The sequence below is a fragment of the Ammospiza caudacuta genome, chromosome 24 (genome assembly GCF_027887145.1).
Source record: "Ammospiza caudacuta isolate bAmmCau1 chromosome 24, bAmmCau1.pri, whole genome shotgun sequence".
NCBI classification, from domain to species: domain Eukaryota; kingdom Metazoa; phylum Chordata; class Aves; order Passeriformes; family Passerellidae; genus Ammospiza; species Ammospiza caudacuta.
The window spans coordinates 3,091,574-3,102,080 of NC_080616.1; the positions used below are offsets into that span (position 1 = coordinate 3,091,574).

At 58.1% G+C, this 10,507-nt stretch overlaps 1 protein-coding gene across 1 annotated transcript; it reads left to right on the forward strand.

Annotated features, from left to right (window-relative positions):
- Positions 1 to 272: 272 nt before the first annotated feature.
- On the forward strand, positions 273 to 10,296 carry PTPN7 (protein tyrosine phosphatase non-receptor type 7). Its single transcript, XM_058819447.1, has 10 exons — positions 273 to 340; positions 1,713 to 1,941; positions 2,290 to 2,473; positions 2,896 to 2,980; positions 3,520 to 3,596; positions 6,197 to 6,334; positions 7,107 to 7,217; positions 7,771 to 7,928; positions 8,751 to 8,864; positions 9,407 to 10,296. The coding sequence occupies exons 2-10, from the start codon at positions 1,811 to 1,813 to the stop codon at positions 9,498 to 9,500; spliced, it is 1,092 nt and encodes a 363-aa protein (XP_058675430.1). The 5' UTR covers positions 273 to 340; positions 1,713 to 1,810; the 3' UTR covers positions 9,501 to 10,296.
- Positions 10,297 to 10,507: the final 211 nt, after the last annotated feature.

The following is a 10,507-nucleotide window of genomic DNA, read 5'->3' on the forward strand; positions in this document are numbered from 1 at the left end:
CAGGGCTGGCCATGGCATGTCACAGAGCCCATCGAGCTCACCCCACAGCCCCATTGGAGCTCCTGTGGAGCCTCCCGGGGCTCCGGGGAGGCCGGGCCATGCCCGGGGCAGGCGGGCCGGGGGGAGCAGGGCCGGGCGGGCCGGGCCGAGCTGCGGAGCTGTGGCCGGTATGTGTGTGGGCGGCTGCCGGGGTGGGGGAGAAGGAGGGAGAGGAAGCAGCAGAGGCAGCAGCTCCTTTGATAAGCGGCTTCCTGAACACTTTCAAACCGTGCTGTCAGGCCGAGCGTGCCGTGCCCGGGGGCCTGGGCCGGGACCAAGGAGCCCTCACGGCGGGCAGCAGGTAGGCAGCCCTCAGGGCACCAGGCTGGACAGGATAGCCCCCAGGGCAGTGCCAGGCTGGGCAGGAGAGCCCTCAGGGCACCAGGCTGGACAGGATAGCCCCTGGGCACCAAGCGGGACAGGAGAACCCCCAGGGCACCCTCAGGGCACCAGGCTGAGGAGGAGAGCCCCTGGGCAGTCCCCAGGCAGTGCCAGGCTGGGCAGGAGAGCCCTCAGGGGAGCACACCAGGCCTGTACCAGGCTGGTGGGCATGTGTGTGGGCATGGTGGTGCCAGGCAGGCCAGGATGCTGGGCAGGCCATGTGAGCTGAGGTGCTTCCCTGGCATCTCCCAGGTGTTCCTGGCCAGACTGGGATGGGAGCCTTGGCTGTCTCTGGTCAGCAGCTGCTCTTGTCCTGCCTGCATTGAGGGCACAGGGATGGTGTGAGTGGCAGTGGTGGCATTGCCACTCCCAGAAATGCCACCGGGCAGCAGGGAATCCTGGGCAGCAGCTCCTGCCCTAGCTGTGTTCCCAACCACCATGTGGACACCAGCTCTCCACAAGACCTCCCCGAGCAGATGGGCTGCCTGGGGTCCCACTCTTTGCCACCAAGAGCTCTGACTCTGCATAATTCGCTTGCTCTGGGTCTGTCTTCTGCTCATGGAGGAAGCAGGGGATGAGGAGGGTGCTCGGGATCCCAGGGTGCTGCTGCCCCATGAGGAACTGTGCCCAGAGGTGAGTCGGCATCACCTGCATCTGCCCAGCCCTGGTGATGGAGGATGTCTGACACCTTCCCCAGCTGGGCTGCCCACGGCCTTTTGCTCAATGACCCAGATAAAGCAGTTTCCTCTTGACAGTTGCTGTGACCTGCGGGATGGAGGAGGCTGTCCCAGGGCTATGGGGCTGTTTAGGGTGCCTGGTCTGTGTGTCCCTGCAGCAGGAGATGGCCAGGCTCTGTGCAGTGGCTACAGCCACCTCGTGTCACCTGCTGAGCACTCAGCCATTCCAGCTCCCAGTGCCCACCATGTCCCCAGGATGAAGCAGGGGGATGTGATGGGGAAGGGCTGGGAACACAGGGCATGTGCTTCCATGGAGGTGAAGAGCCTCTGGGGCTCCCCCAGGCCAGGCTGTGCCTGCCACCAGAGTGGGTGTCCTCCTTCAGGGGACGCAGGTGGCCCTTGGTGCCATGCCTTGGTCACCAGTGTGGGCTGCAGTGCTGCAGGGGGGAGGGTGACTGTGCTACCAGCTCTCCAGGATATCTGCCTGCATACAGGGGCTGGGGGTCCTGCTTCCAGGACAACTGAGCACTTAAAACCCATCCCTTGCTTGCAGACCATCTGTGGGGGCTCCATCCAGCCTCGTGGTGTCTCTCACATCTGACTTTTCTTTTCCAGCTGCTTCTCCTCCGATGGCTCCATGCTCTCCCAGGAGCTGAGTCCCCCCTGTGTGGCCCTGCTGTGCTTCAGGACGAGGGCTCTGTGCTTGCTGCAGCATGGTCCAGGCCTGCTTGGTGTGCTCCAGAGTTCATAGGGGCAGCCTGGCAGCCCAGGCAGCTGCAGAGGACATGGACAAGGCAGAGAAGCCCAGTTCCCCTGCCAAGAAGCACGTGCGACTGCAGGAGAGGTGAGTGTGCCTCCGGGTACCCATGGCACTGCTCATCCCAGGGCTCCCCTGACATTCCTTTGCCAGCCCTCTGCCTGCAGCTGCCAGCTCTGAGTGTGGAGGCAGCTCAGGACAAATCCCAACACCTTCAGTCCTTCAGGGGACTTTCTTCCCACCAGAAAGGCAAAATGTTCAGCTATCAATCATAAAATGTTCAGCTAGCTCCTGTTCCTCAGTCTCCCTATCTGCTGGGGTCTCCATCTGCCTTTTGCCCAGTGTGGGGTGGTTTTAGCTGATGATGCAGTGGGGTGGGCTGTCCTTCTGTCCCAGGGTGGCAGTAGGTCAGCCGGGGACCCCTGTGCCTTGCAGGAGGGGCTCCAATGTGTCACTGGTGCTGGATATGAGCTCTCTGGGGAACGTGGAGCCCATCCAGCCTGTCTGCACGCCACGGGACATCACACTGAAGTTTCTGAGGACATCCAGCCACGTGCTGAGGAAACAGGAGCTCCAGCAGCACGCCCAGAGCCTGGCACAGCTCCAGGAGGAGTTCTCGGTGCGATGATCACGATTTTCCCTCTCCCTCCTCGCAGGAGGGGTGCCAGGGGCTGGCAGTGGTAGGGCTGAACATTGGGCTCTGAGCCCAGCTGTGCCCCACAGCCCCAGGGGGAGGGCAGGAGGTGTGGGCAAACAGGGGAGGGGTGCCCAGGTCTCACCTGGTCCCTGTGCACACGTGTCCTGTTGGGGTCCCTGCAAAACCCTGTCTTGCCCTGCTATACCATGCTCTTCTCCCAGCACTGCCTCTCTGGAAGGAGTCCCCCCACAACTGGAGTAAAGCCAGGACTCATCCCAAGAGCTGGCATCTCTGCTGATGCCCCTGGGCCAGCTCTGCCCTGCTGGGCAGCCAGGTCTGCCACCAGCAGGGGACACGAGTGGCAGCAACGGGCTTTTCCTCATGGCTGTTTTCTCCCCTTGCAGAAAATCCCACCCAACTTCGTGAGTCCGGAGGAGCTGGAAATCCCTGGCCATGCTTTCAAGGACAGATACAAAACCATTCTCCCCAGTAGGTGCCACTGTGTCCCTTTGCCTGTGTTTGTCTGTGGGTGAGGGGCGGCTCAGAGCAGCCCTGGCACTGGCATGGGCACCCCTGGGTGCTGTTGCTGCCCATGTTGCAGGGGTGTGCACAGTGCTGGGGCACAGGGGGAACTGCTCCTACCCAGGTGTGCAGCACTCCTGGGGCCTTCCATGTCCCAAGGGCATGGTCCTGGGAGGGTAAAGGCTGAGGGTGTTGTGGAGGGGCACAGCTGAGATCTGGTTACACAGGAATGCTGGGTTTTTCTTTAGAAAATCTTTTAAGGTTCTGTGGATGTCCTGGGGATCACTGCAGGTGAGTCACCCCACCTGCTCACTCCGGCACCTACAGGTTTGGGCTGTGCCCTGCCAGGGGAGTGAGGCTGAAGTGGGACAAGAACAGGCCTGGGGGAGGGTGCAGACAGCTCTGGGCATGGCGTGGAGCAGGAGGACTCAGGCTCCAGCCCCTGGGGTCGGGGAGGGAGGATGGGCAGGATCAGTCCCTTGGGTGAGACCTGTGACATCTTTCAGATCCTGAGAGCCGGGTCTGCCTCAGGAGGGCTGGGAGCCAGGAGGAAGACAGCTACATAAATGCCAACTACATCACAGTGAGTGTCCTCTCCTCCCAGGGCTCTCAGTGCATCAGGCTGCAGGTGCCACACTGCTCACACATGCTGGGACACTGCCACCTGCTCTCCTGTGGCTGCCCTGGGGTTGCAGACTTAACTTACCACCCCTGCTGGAGCTGGAGATGTGGCTCCATCTGCACAGAACAGATACACTGCTCCTGTGGTGGGACAGTCTCAGGAGGGAGCTGCTCTCAGCTCCTGGGCACACTGAGCACCCCAAAAGGCTCCCTGGCAGTGGCTTCTCTATCTGCTCCTCACACACTGGCCCATTGTCTGGCACAGGCATGGGAGGCAAGCTGTGTCAGCAGCTCAGAGATCCTCAAACCTCACTGATCCTGGGATTTCCTCTCTGCTCAGGGAGCTTGCTGCAATTTCCCAGGAAGGGAGCTAATTAAAATGGGGTGTGGCTTATGCTTGGCACTTGGTGGGTTCCTTTCCAGAGACTGAGAAATCCCCAGACCCTAGGATGTTACATAGACAATTTAGTTTTGATTCCATCCCTGTGCAAACCCTTCCAGGCTGCAGTCTCTGCCAGAGTGGCATCTCTGTGAGCCAGGTGCCAGCTTTGCCTTTGGGGCAGAGTTCTGGCTGAGCCACTGATCTCACTGCAGCACCCAGCCCTTGGGGCTGCCCAGGGCCCTGGCTCAGCCACTGATCTCACTGCAGCACCCTGGGCAGTGAAAACATAGGCTTGGATTATCGCTACTGCTACCTCTAGGATAGTTAGTAAGAAGACAACTAGTAGAGTTAGGAGTGAAACTGCTGGTATTGTGGAGAACTGCCCAGGGCCAGGGAAGCAGAGGGGAGCTGTGGGTGCTGTGAGTGAGCCATGAGGGAAAGCAGGATGTGGACAAGCAGCCCACAAGAAGTGCTGGCTGGGGTGCCACACAAACCCCTGGGAGGTGGAGCTGTCAGGAGGGCAGTCAGGAGCATTTCTCTTCTGGTGCTGCTTGTGGCTCAGACCCACAGGAGCAAGCAGCAACCAGCAGGGAGGGTGGAAGCTCCCTGAGACAGGAGCACTGTGCCCAGAGCTGCTGGGAGCTCCAGGGGCAGTTTGCCCACAGGCAGCAGAGGAGCTGTGTGTTCCTGAGGCAGCCTGGCAGCTGCACAGCAGGTGACACTGCCACCCTGTCCCTACACCCCAGGTGTGGCACACCCAGGAATGCTGGGATTTTCTTTACAAGATCTTTTAAAGCTAAACTATTTAATTAAGAAATGACATCTAAATTATTTTCACTTTTAGCTCAATAACTCAAATGATTACTCAAAGTCCACAATGTGAGCTTTTTTGTCTCATTACAAAACACTACTTAAACTTACAAAGAAGAAGGTGAAGAATAAGGACTAGTAACTGGTTTAAAACTAGTTTATTTTAGTTATATATATATATTATAGTAGTCTATTTTAGTTGTGTATATATTATTGTATTCTAAAACTCTAAATTTTCTACTCAGTGAAATCACACACTTCTAACTGAACACATTATCCTAGTGCTATCAGTCAGCTTTGGAAGCTCTCTCTACACGCCCAGGTCAAACACAGTGTTCTCCTGGGTGTCAGAGTTTGTCAGCACAGAAAGTTTTAAACTCTCAGCATCCAGAACTCCATCATCTCCCCCTCTTGTTGCATCCCCTCTGCCTCACCTGACTGCTGCCAGTGCACAAGCACTGCCCATCCCTGTGGCACACACACCTGTGTCCACTCTCCCCTGTGTGCAGCTGGTATTTCCTGACTCCTTCCTTCCCCTTGCCTCCTCAGAGGTGTAGCAGTGCAGGAATTTGTGGGCACATCAGAAAATTGGCAGCCCAGCCTGCCTGGGCATGCCTGGGAGGCACAGGAATCTGGGAGGGCTCTGCAGGTGTTTGATCACATCAGCCCCACCTGGGATTGATGCTCTTCCTGCTGAGGTGTTCCATGAAATGTCTTTGACCATGGCTGTGGGGGGAAGGTGGAATTCCCAGGGTTGATACCCCCAGGGAATGACAGTCCTAAATGGAAAATCACATTTCTTAGGGAAAAAAAATCATTTCAAGGCATGAAATTAGAGCTCTGCAAAATGTTCCTGAGAACATTCCTATTCCTTAGCTGGGCCAGTGCAACTTCTTGTGAGACCAGAGCATCAACAGATTGCTGGGAGGGTGTGGATTTTCTATACGTTTGGCAATTTTATACCAGGAGAAGTGTCTGGAGGCAGAGGATGCCTGGAGGTGCGAAGCAGGGGATTCCTGTTTGTCCCTGTGGAAATTCCCCCACTGAGGAGTGCACTCCTCGTGTGCGCTTTGCCTTGCCAAGGCATCTATCAGCTACTGGCACACTGATAGTGCCCTTGGGTGTGCTAGGATCGACTTGCTCCTGGAGATGGGACCAGTGGGGTGGGGAGGATGCCTGGTGGCTCCTCAGCAGATCTGTAAAGCATTTTAAGGACAGGTTCAGTAGGAAACAGCACGTTTTAGCCTCTAAAGCATAGAGGAGAAAAGCGTGGTGGGGGCTGGCGTGAGTTGGGCACAGCCGCGGTGCCCTCAGGGTGCCCTCAGGGTGCCCTCAGGGTGGCCCGGTCCCTGACAGGCTGTGCTCGGCAGGGCTACGCGGGCCGGCCCCGGGAGTACATCGCCACACAGGGCCCCCTGCTGAACACCGTGAGCGACTTCTGGCAGATGGTGTGGCAAGAGGAGGCGCCCCTCATCGTCATGATCACCGAGCTCCAGGAGCGCAAGGAGGTACCAGGGAGCCTGCCCAGCCCTGGGCACAGCGGGAGGGGGTGCTGATGGCAGCAGAGGGCTGTGTGAGTGTGTGAGGCCGCATGTGGGGCCGTGCACTCGCTCGCTGTGCTTTTATCTCAGAGGGTTCCCTGATGAATCACAAGTGGAGGAGGAGATCCCCAGGGCTGCAGCCTTGGTCCTAGCTGGTTTTCCTCCTCACATGGCTGTGTGCTCTGGGCTTTCTTTACCAGCTGGATAATAAAGGGTTAAAGCTGGATAAAGAGTTTAGGGCAGTCCCCAGGGATGGGGCAGAAGCAGTGGGCAGCAATGCCCCTCTGGCCCCCCAGAGCTCTGCCCTGGGCTGAGCTCTCAGCCAGGGAATCCAGCCCAGGCACTGCTGCCCACTGCTTCTGCTTCTGGGGTGGGAGCCAACAGCACCTGCCTGGGGGAACTGAGACCTGGAAACTCTTTCCTGGCCATGTCCTTGCTCCCTTCTCTCCCTGTGCCCTGGGTCCTGCTGCATCTGGAAGCTTCCTGGGCTGAGCAGGGATGCATATCCCTGGGGCCTGAAAGCCAGGGCAGGGCGTGGGAGAGGGTGCAGGGGCAGGGATCCATCCCTTCTTTACTCTCCCTCTGTATCACTCTACCTCCACCTTCCCCACTCCCCTACTGCCCCCAAGGTGAGGACCCCTCCCACCAGCACTGACTCAAGCACAGTTCAAACGTCCTTGAGGAGGGTCCTTGGGTGCCTTGAGCATCTCCACAGCCACAAACCTGCCTTGTTCTCCAGAAATGTGTCCACTACTGGCCTGAGAAGGAGGGCACCTACGGCCCCTTCACCATCCACGTGCAGGGGGTGAGCGAGTCTGTGGAGTACGTGGTGCGGGACCTCTCCATCCAGGTGGGTCTGAGCCTCATCCTGGGGGCACAGAGGGAGCACCTGGGGCCCAGCAGTGCCCCTGGCACCCCTGGCATCTCTGGTGAGATGGCAATGCTCTGTGACAGGAGAGAGGAGGGTTCATGATTCTCAGGAGGGCCCTGCCAGAGGAGGGGTGTGCAGAGCCTGGGGAGGCTGGGAGGGAGCAGGAGCCAGTCCTGGGGTGCAGAGGAGAAGGGTCAGCTGGGCAGAGCAGCACCAGCCTGGTATTTTTGCACTGTGTCACTGGGCTCTGCCCCATGGGCTCTCTGTGTCACCCTGGGGTGACACCAGCCAGAGGATCTGGCTTGCTTTGCTTGGACTCCGGTGGCAGTATTGGAACACTCTGCATCTATTCTCATCCTCTGGCTCTGGCCCTGGGGTCTCTCCCTCATGTCTGGCAGAGGCTCAGAGAGGGATTCAGAAGGAAAATGGCTGAGATGGGTGCAGGCTGCTTGAGCTCTGCTGAGCTGAACTCCCCATTTCATCTGGCCCATGCCCTCACATCCCCATTTCTCTTTGTGCTGTGCTGGAGAAGCTTGGGAAGGAATGCCGCAAGGTCAAGCACATCCTCTTCCCCTCCTGGCCAGACCAGCAGACACCTGAGTCAGCCAAGCCCCTGCTGCACCTGGTGGCCAAGGTGGAGGAGGCTCTGCAGACTGCAGCCAGCCCAGGGCCCATCGTGGTGCACTGCAGGTAAGAGCTTGCACCTCACTGAGCCCTGTCTGTGCTTCTGTCCAGGGTCAATCCCCTGTGAGTGCTCACACAGAGGTCCCAGGTGGTGCAGAAATCCCAGGGCACAGCCACCCACAGCAGCTCCTGTCCTGGCAGCTCAATGGTGGCATTAGAGTGGCAGCTCCTGCACTGGGGTCCAGCAGGGCGGGAGCAGGAAGGGTCTGCATTGGGACCCAACCACCAGCCCCACCCTACACCCACATCTCCAGCTCTGGAAGGTCCTGCTTGAGCAGGGAGATGGAACCAGGTGACCCCATGGTTGGTCCCTTTGAACCTGACCCATTCCTGCTCCCTGTGCCACCCAGCATGGCCTGTGGCTTGGATGTGGCCATGTTTCAGGACAGCCCTCCTGCAGGAGGTGGCCTCTGCCTGTTCTCTCCTTGCTGATGAATCTGGGGACAGCGGAGCAGAGCACCCAGCTGTCCCTATGGAACGTGCAGCATGCACTGCTGCAGGCTGAGTGCAAACCTGGTGCTGGGGTTAGAGCCCAGCTGGGAGGGGAGGGCTGCAGAGCCCCCTGCACTGCACAGGGATGGGCACAGACTGGTTTTGTGCTTGCAGAGCAACCTCAGCTGGGCTGTGCCACTTGGCAAGAGCTCCCTGCCATGGCAGAGCGACCCCAGCCCATGGATTTGGTGCCTGGCTCAGAACCTTGGTCTGGCAGCTGGGGCCAGGACCCAGCCTCCCTCTAGGCAGAGATCCCAATCCAGGAGTGCAGCAGCTCAGCAATTCCAGCACAGGCAGTGGGTGCTGAGGGTGCTCACAGCTGTGTCTGCCCTGCAGCGCGGGCATCGGCCGCACCGGCTGCTTCATTGCCACCAGGATCGGGTGCCAGCAGCTGCAGGACACGGGGGAGGTGGATATCCTGGGCATCGTGTGCCATCTGCGCATAGACAGGTGGGTACACAGGGCAGGGGGCTCCCTGCTGGGTGCCAGCCTGACAGCAGGGCTGGGGGAGGGATGTGGCAGAGACATGGGCATGGGCATGCCAAGGGGCACGGGGACTATTTCTGCTGGAAACCAGAAAGGTGCCTGGGGAAAGCAGGTGTGTGGATGGCAAACAATTCCCAGTGCCAGGCTGGTTCTGCAGTCAGAGCTGTTGTAGCTCTGAGCTGAGGACACAAGGGAGAGGATAGGGGCTGTGAACCTGGCAGCCATCTTCTCCTCCCTTCCAGTTCAGCCACTAAGTCCAGAAACACTCCACCTGGCCACTTTTCAAGAAGTACAGGTGAAAATTAGCACCAAATCAGCTGCTAATCTCATTTTGAACAGCCCAGCAATGCTTCTGAACCCCTCCATTCTCTGGGCTGCTCTGCTGCCTGTTTCAGAGGCATCTTGATATGGCTGGTGCAGCAGGAATGTTTGTGCCGTGGGAGCAGAGAGCTGGATCAGGGTTCTGTGTCTGTGAAGTGTCAGTGGTCCCTGCCTTTCCCTTGCAGGGGTGGGATGATCCAGACGAGCGAGCAGTACCAGTTCCTCCATCACACGCTGGCTCTCTACGCCTCCCAGCTGCCAGAGGGGGCAGCCTGCTAGTGCAGGGCTCCCGCCGGGCCCGTGGCTCCCTGCTCGGACCTCTCCTGCACCAGCCTGGGGATACCTTCACCAAAACCCCTCCTGATACTGCCAGGCCACAGAGCAGCAGCATGAGCATCCCTCGGGATGAGCACAGCCCAGCCAGCCCAACTGTGGCTTTGGACCCTGGGGATGAGCAAGGTGAGGTGCTGCACTGGCTGCTCCACGTGGCCACTGCTGCTGCCTCCAGGCAGATTTCACCCACAGAAAGCAGCTTTGGCTTTTGAGAGGTGCAAGATCCTGACGCAGAAGAGCAAGCTGTGTGGAGGAACTGCAGCTGGCAGGTGCTGGGTGTGTGGTTTGCCTTTCAGCTGCACACAAATGTCCACCCTGTCAGACACAGCACTGGTGGAACTACCCTGAAATAAACAGAGCCTCTGTCCTGGCTGTGCATCCTTGTGGACAGGGCTGGGCTTGCTCCAAACATGCACCATGAAGCTCTGCTTGCTAAAGACACACCTTGATGGCTTGGTGCACAGTCACTAACAGCGTTCCACAGCTTGCTTTCCTCTCCACCTTCAGCCAACATCTCCTCAACAGCCTTAAAGCAGAATCATAGAATTTCAAAGGTTGGCAAAGACCTCCAAGATCATCAAGTGCAACCTCTGATCGAACCCCACTGAGCCCACTAAACTGCATCATGAATTGCCATGTATATTTGTTTCCTGAGCACCTCCAGGGATGGTGAGTCCACCTCCTCCCTGGGCAGCCTGTGCCAGTGCCTGAGCACCTTTCAGAAAGGAAATTTTCCCCCATATCCAACCCAGACCTCCCCTCTCTCTAGCAGGGGAGATTCCCAAATGCAGTTTGCAAGTGATGTGTTCCCAATTGCCTTTTGTTATATGAGGGTGGGGATTTTAAATTCTTGGGGTTTTTTTCTGAATTAAGAACAAAATAATATTTGGGTTTTATTAGGTTGGCTTTTTAACTGATAAATCCAGAGGGGGAAATATAGAAGATGGAAAAAC

What these genes read in the sequence shown, in the direction of transcription:
- PTPN7 (XM_058819447.1), top strand. Translation starts at nt 1,811, where the DNA reads ATGGTCCAGGCCTGCTTGGTGTGCTCCAGAGTTCATAGGGGCAGCCTG. An exon ending in ATACAAAACCATTCTCCCCA is followed by an intron (nt 2,981 to 3,519) that starts GTAGGTGCCACT and finishes GACATCTTTCAG; the next exon opens with ATCCTGAGAGCCGGGTCTGC. An exon ending in AGCTCCAGGAGCGCAAGGAG is followed by an intron (nt 6,335 to 7,106) that starts GTACCAGGGAGC and finishes CTTGTTCTCCAG; the next exon opens with AAATGTGTCCACTACTGGCC.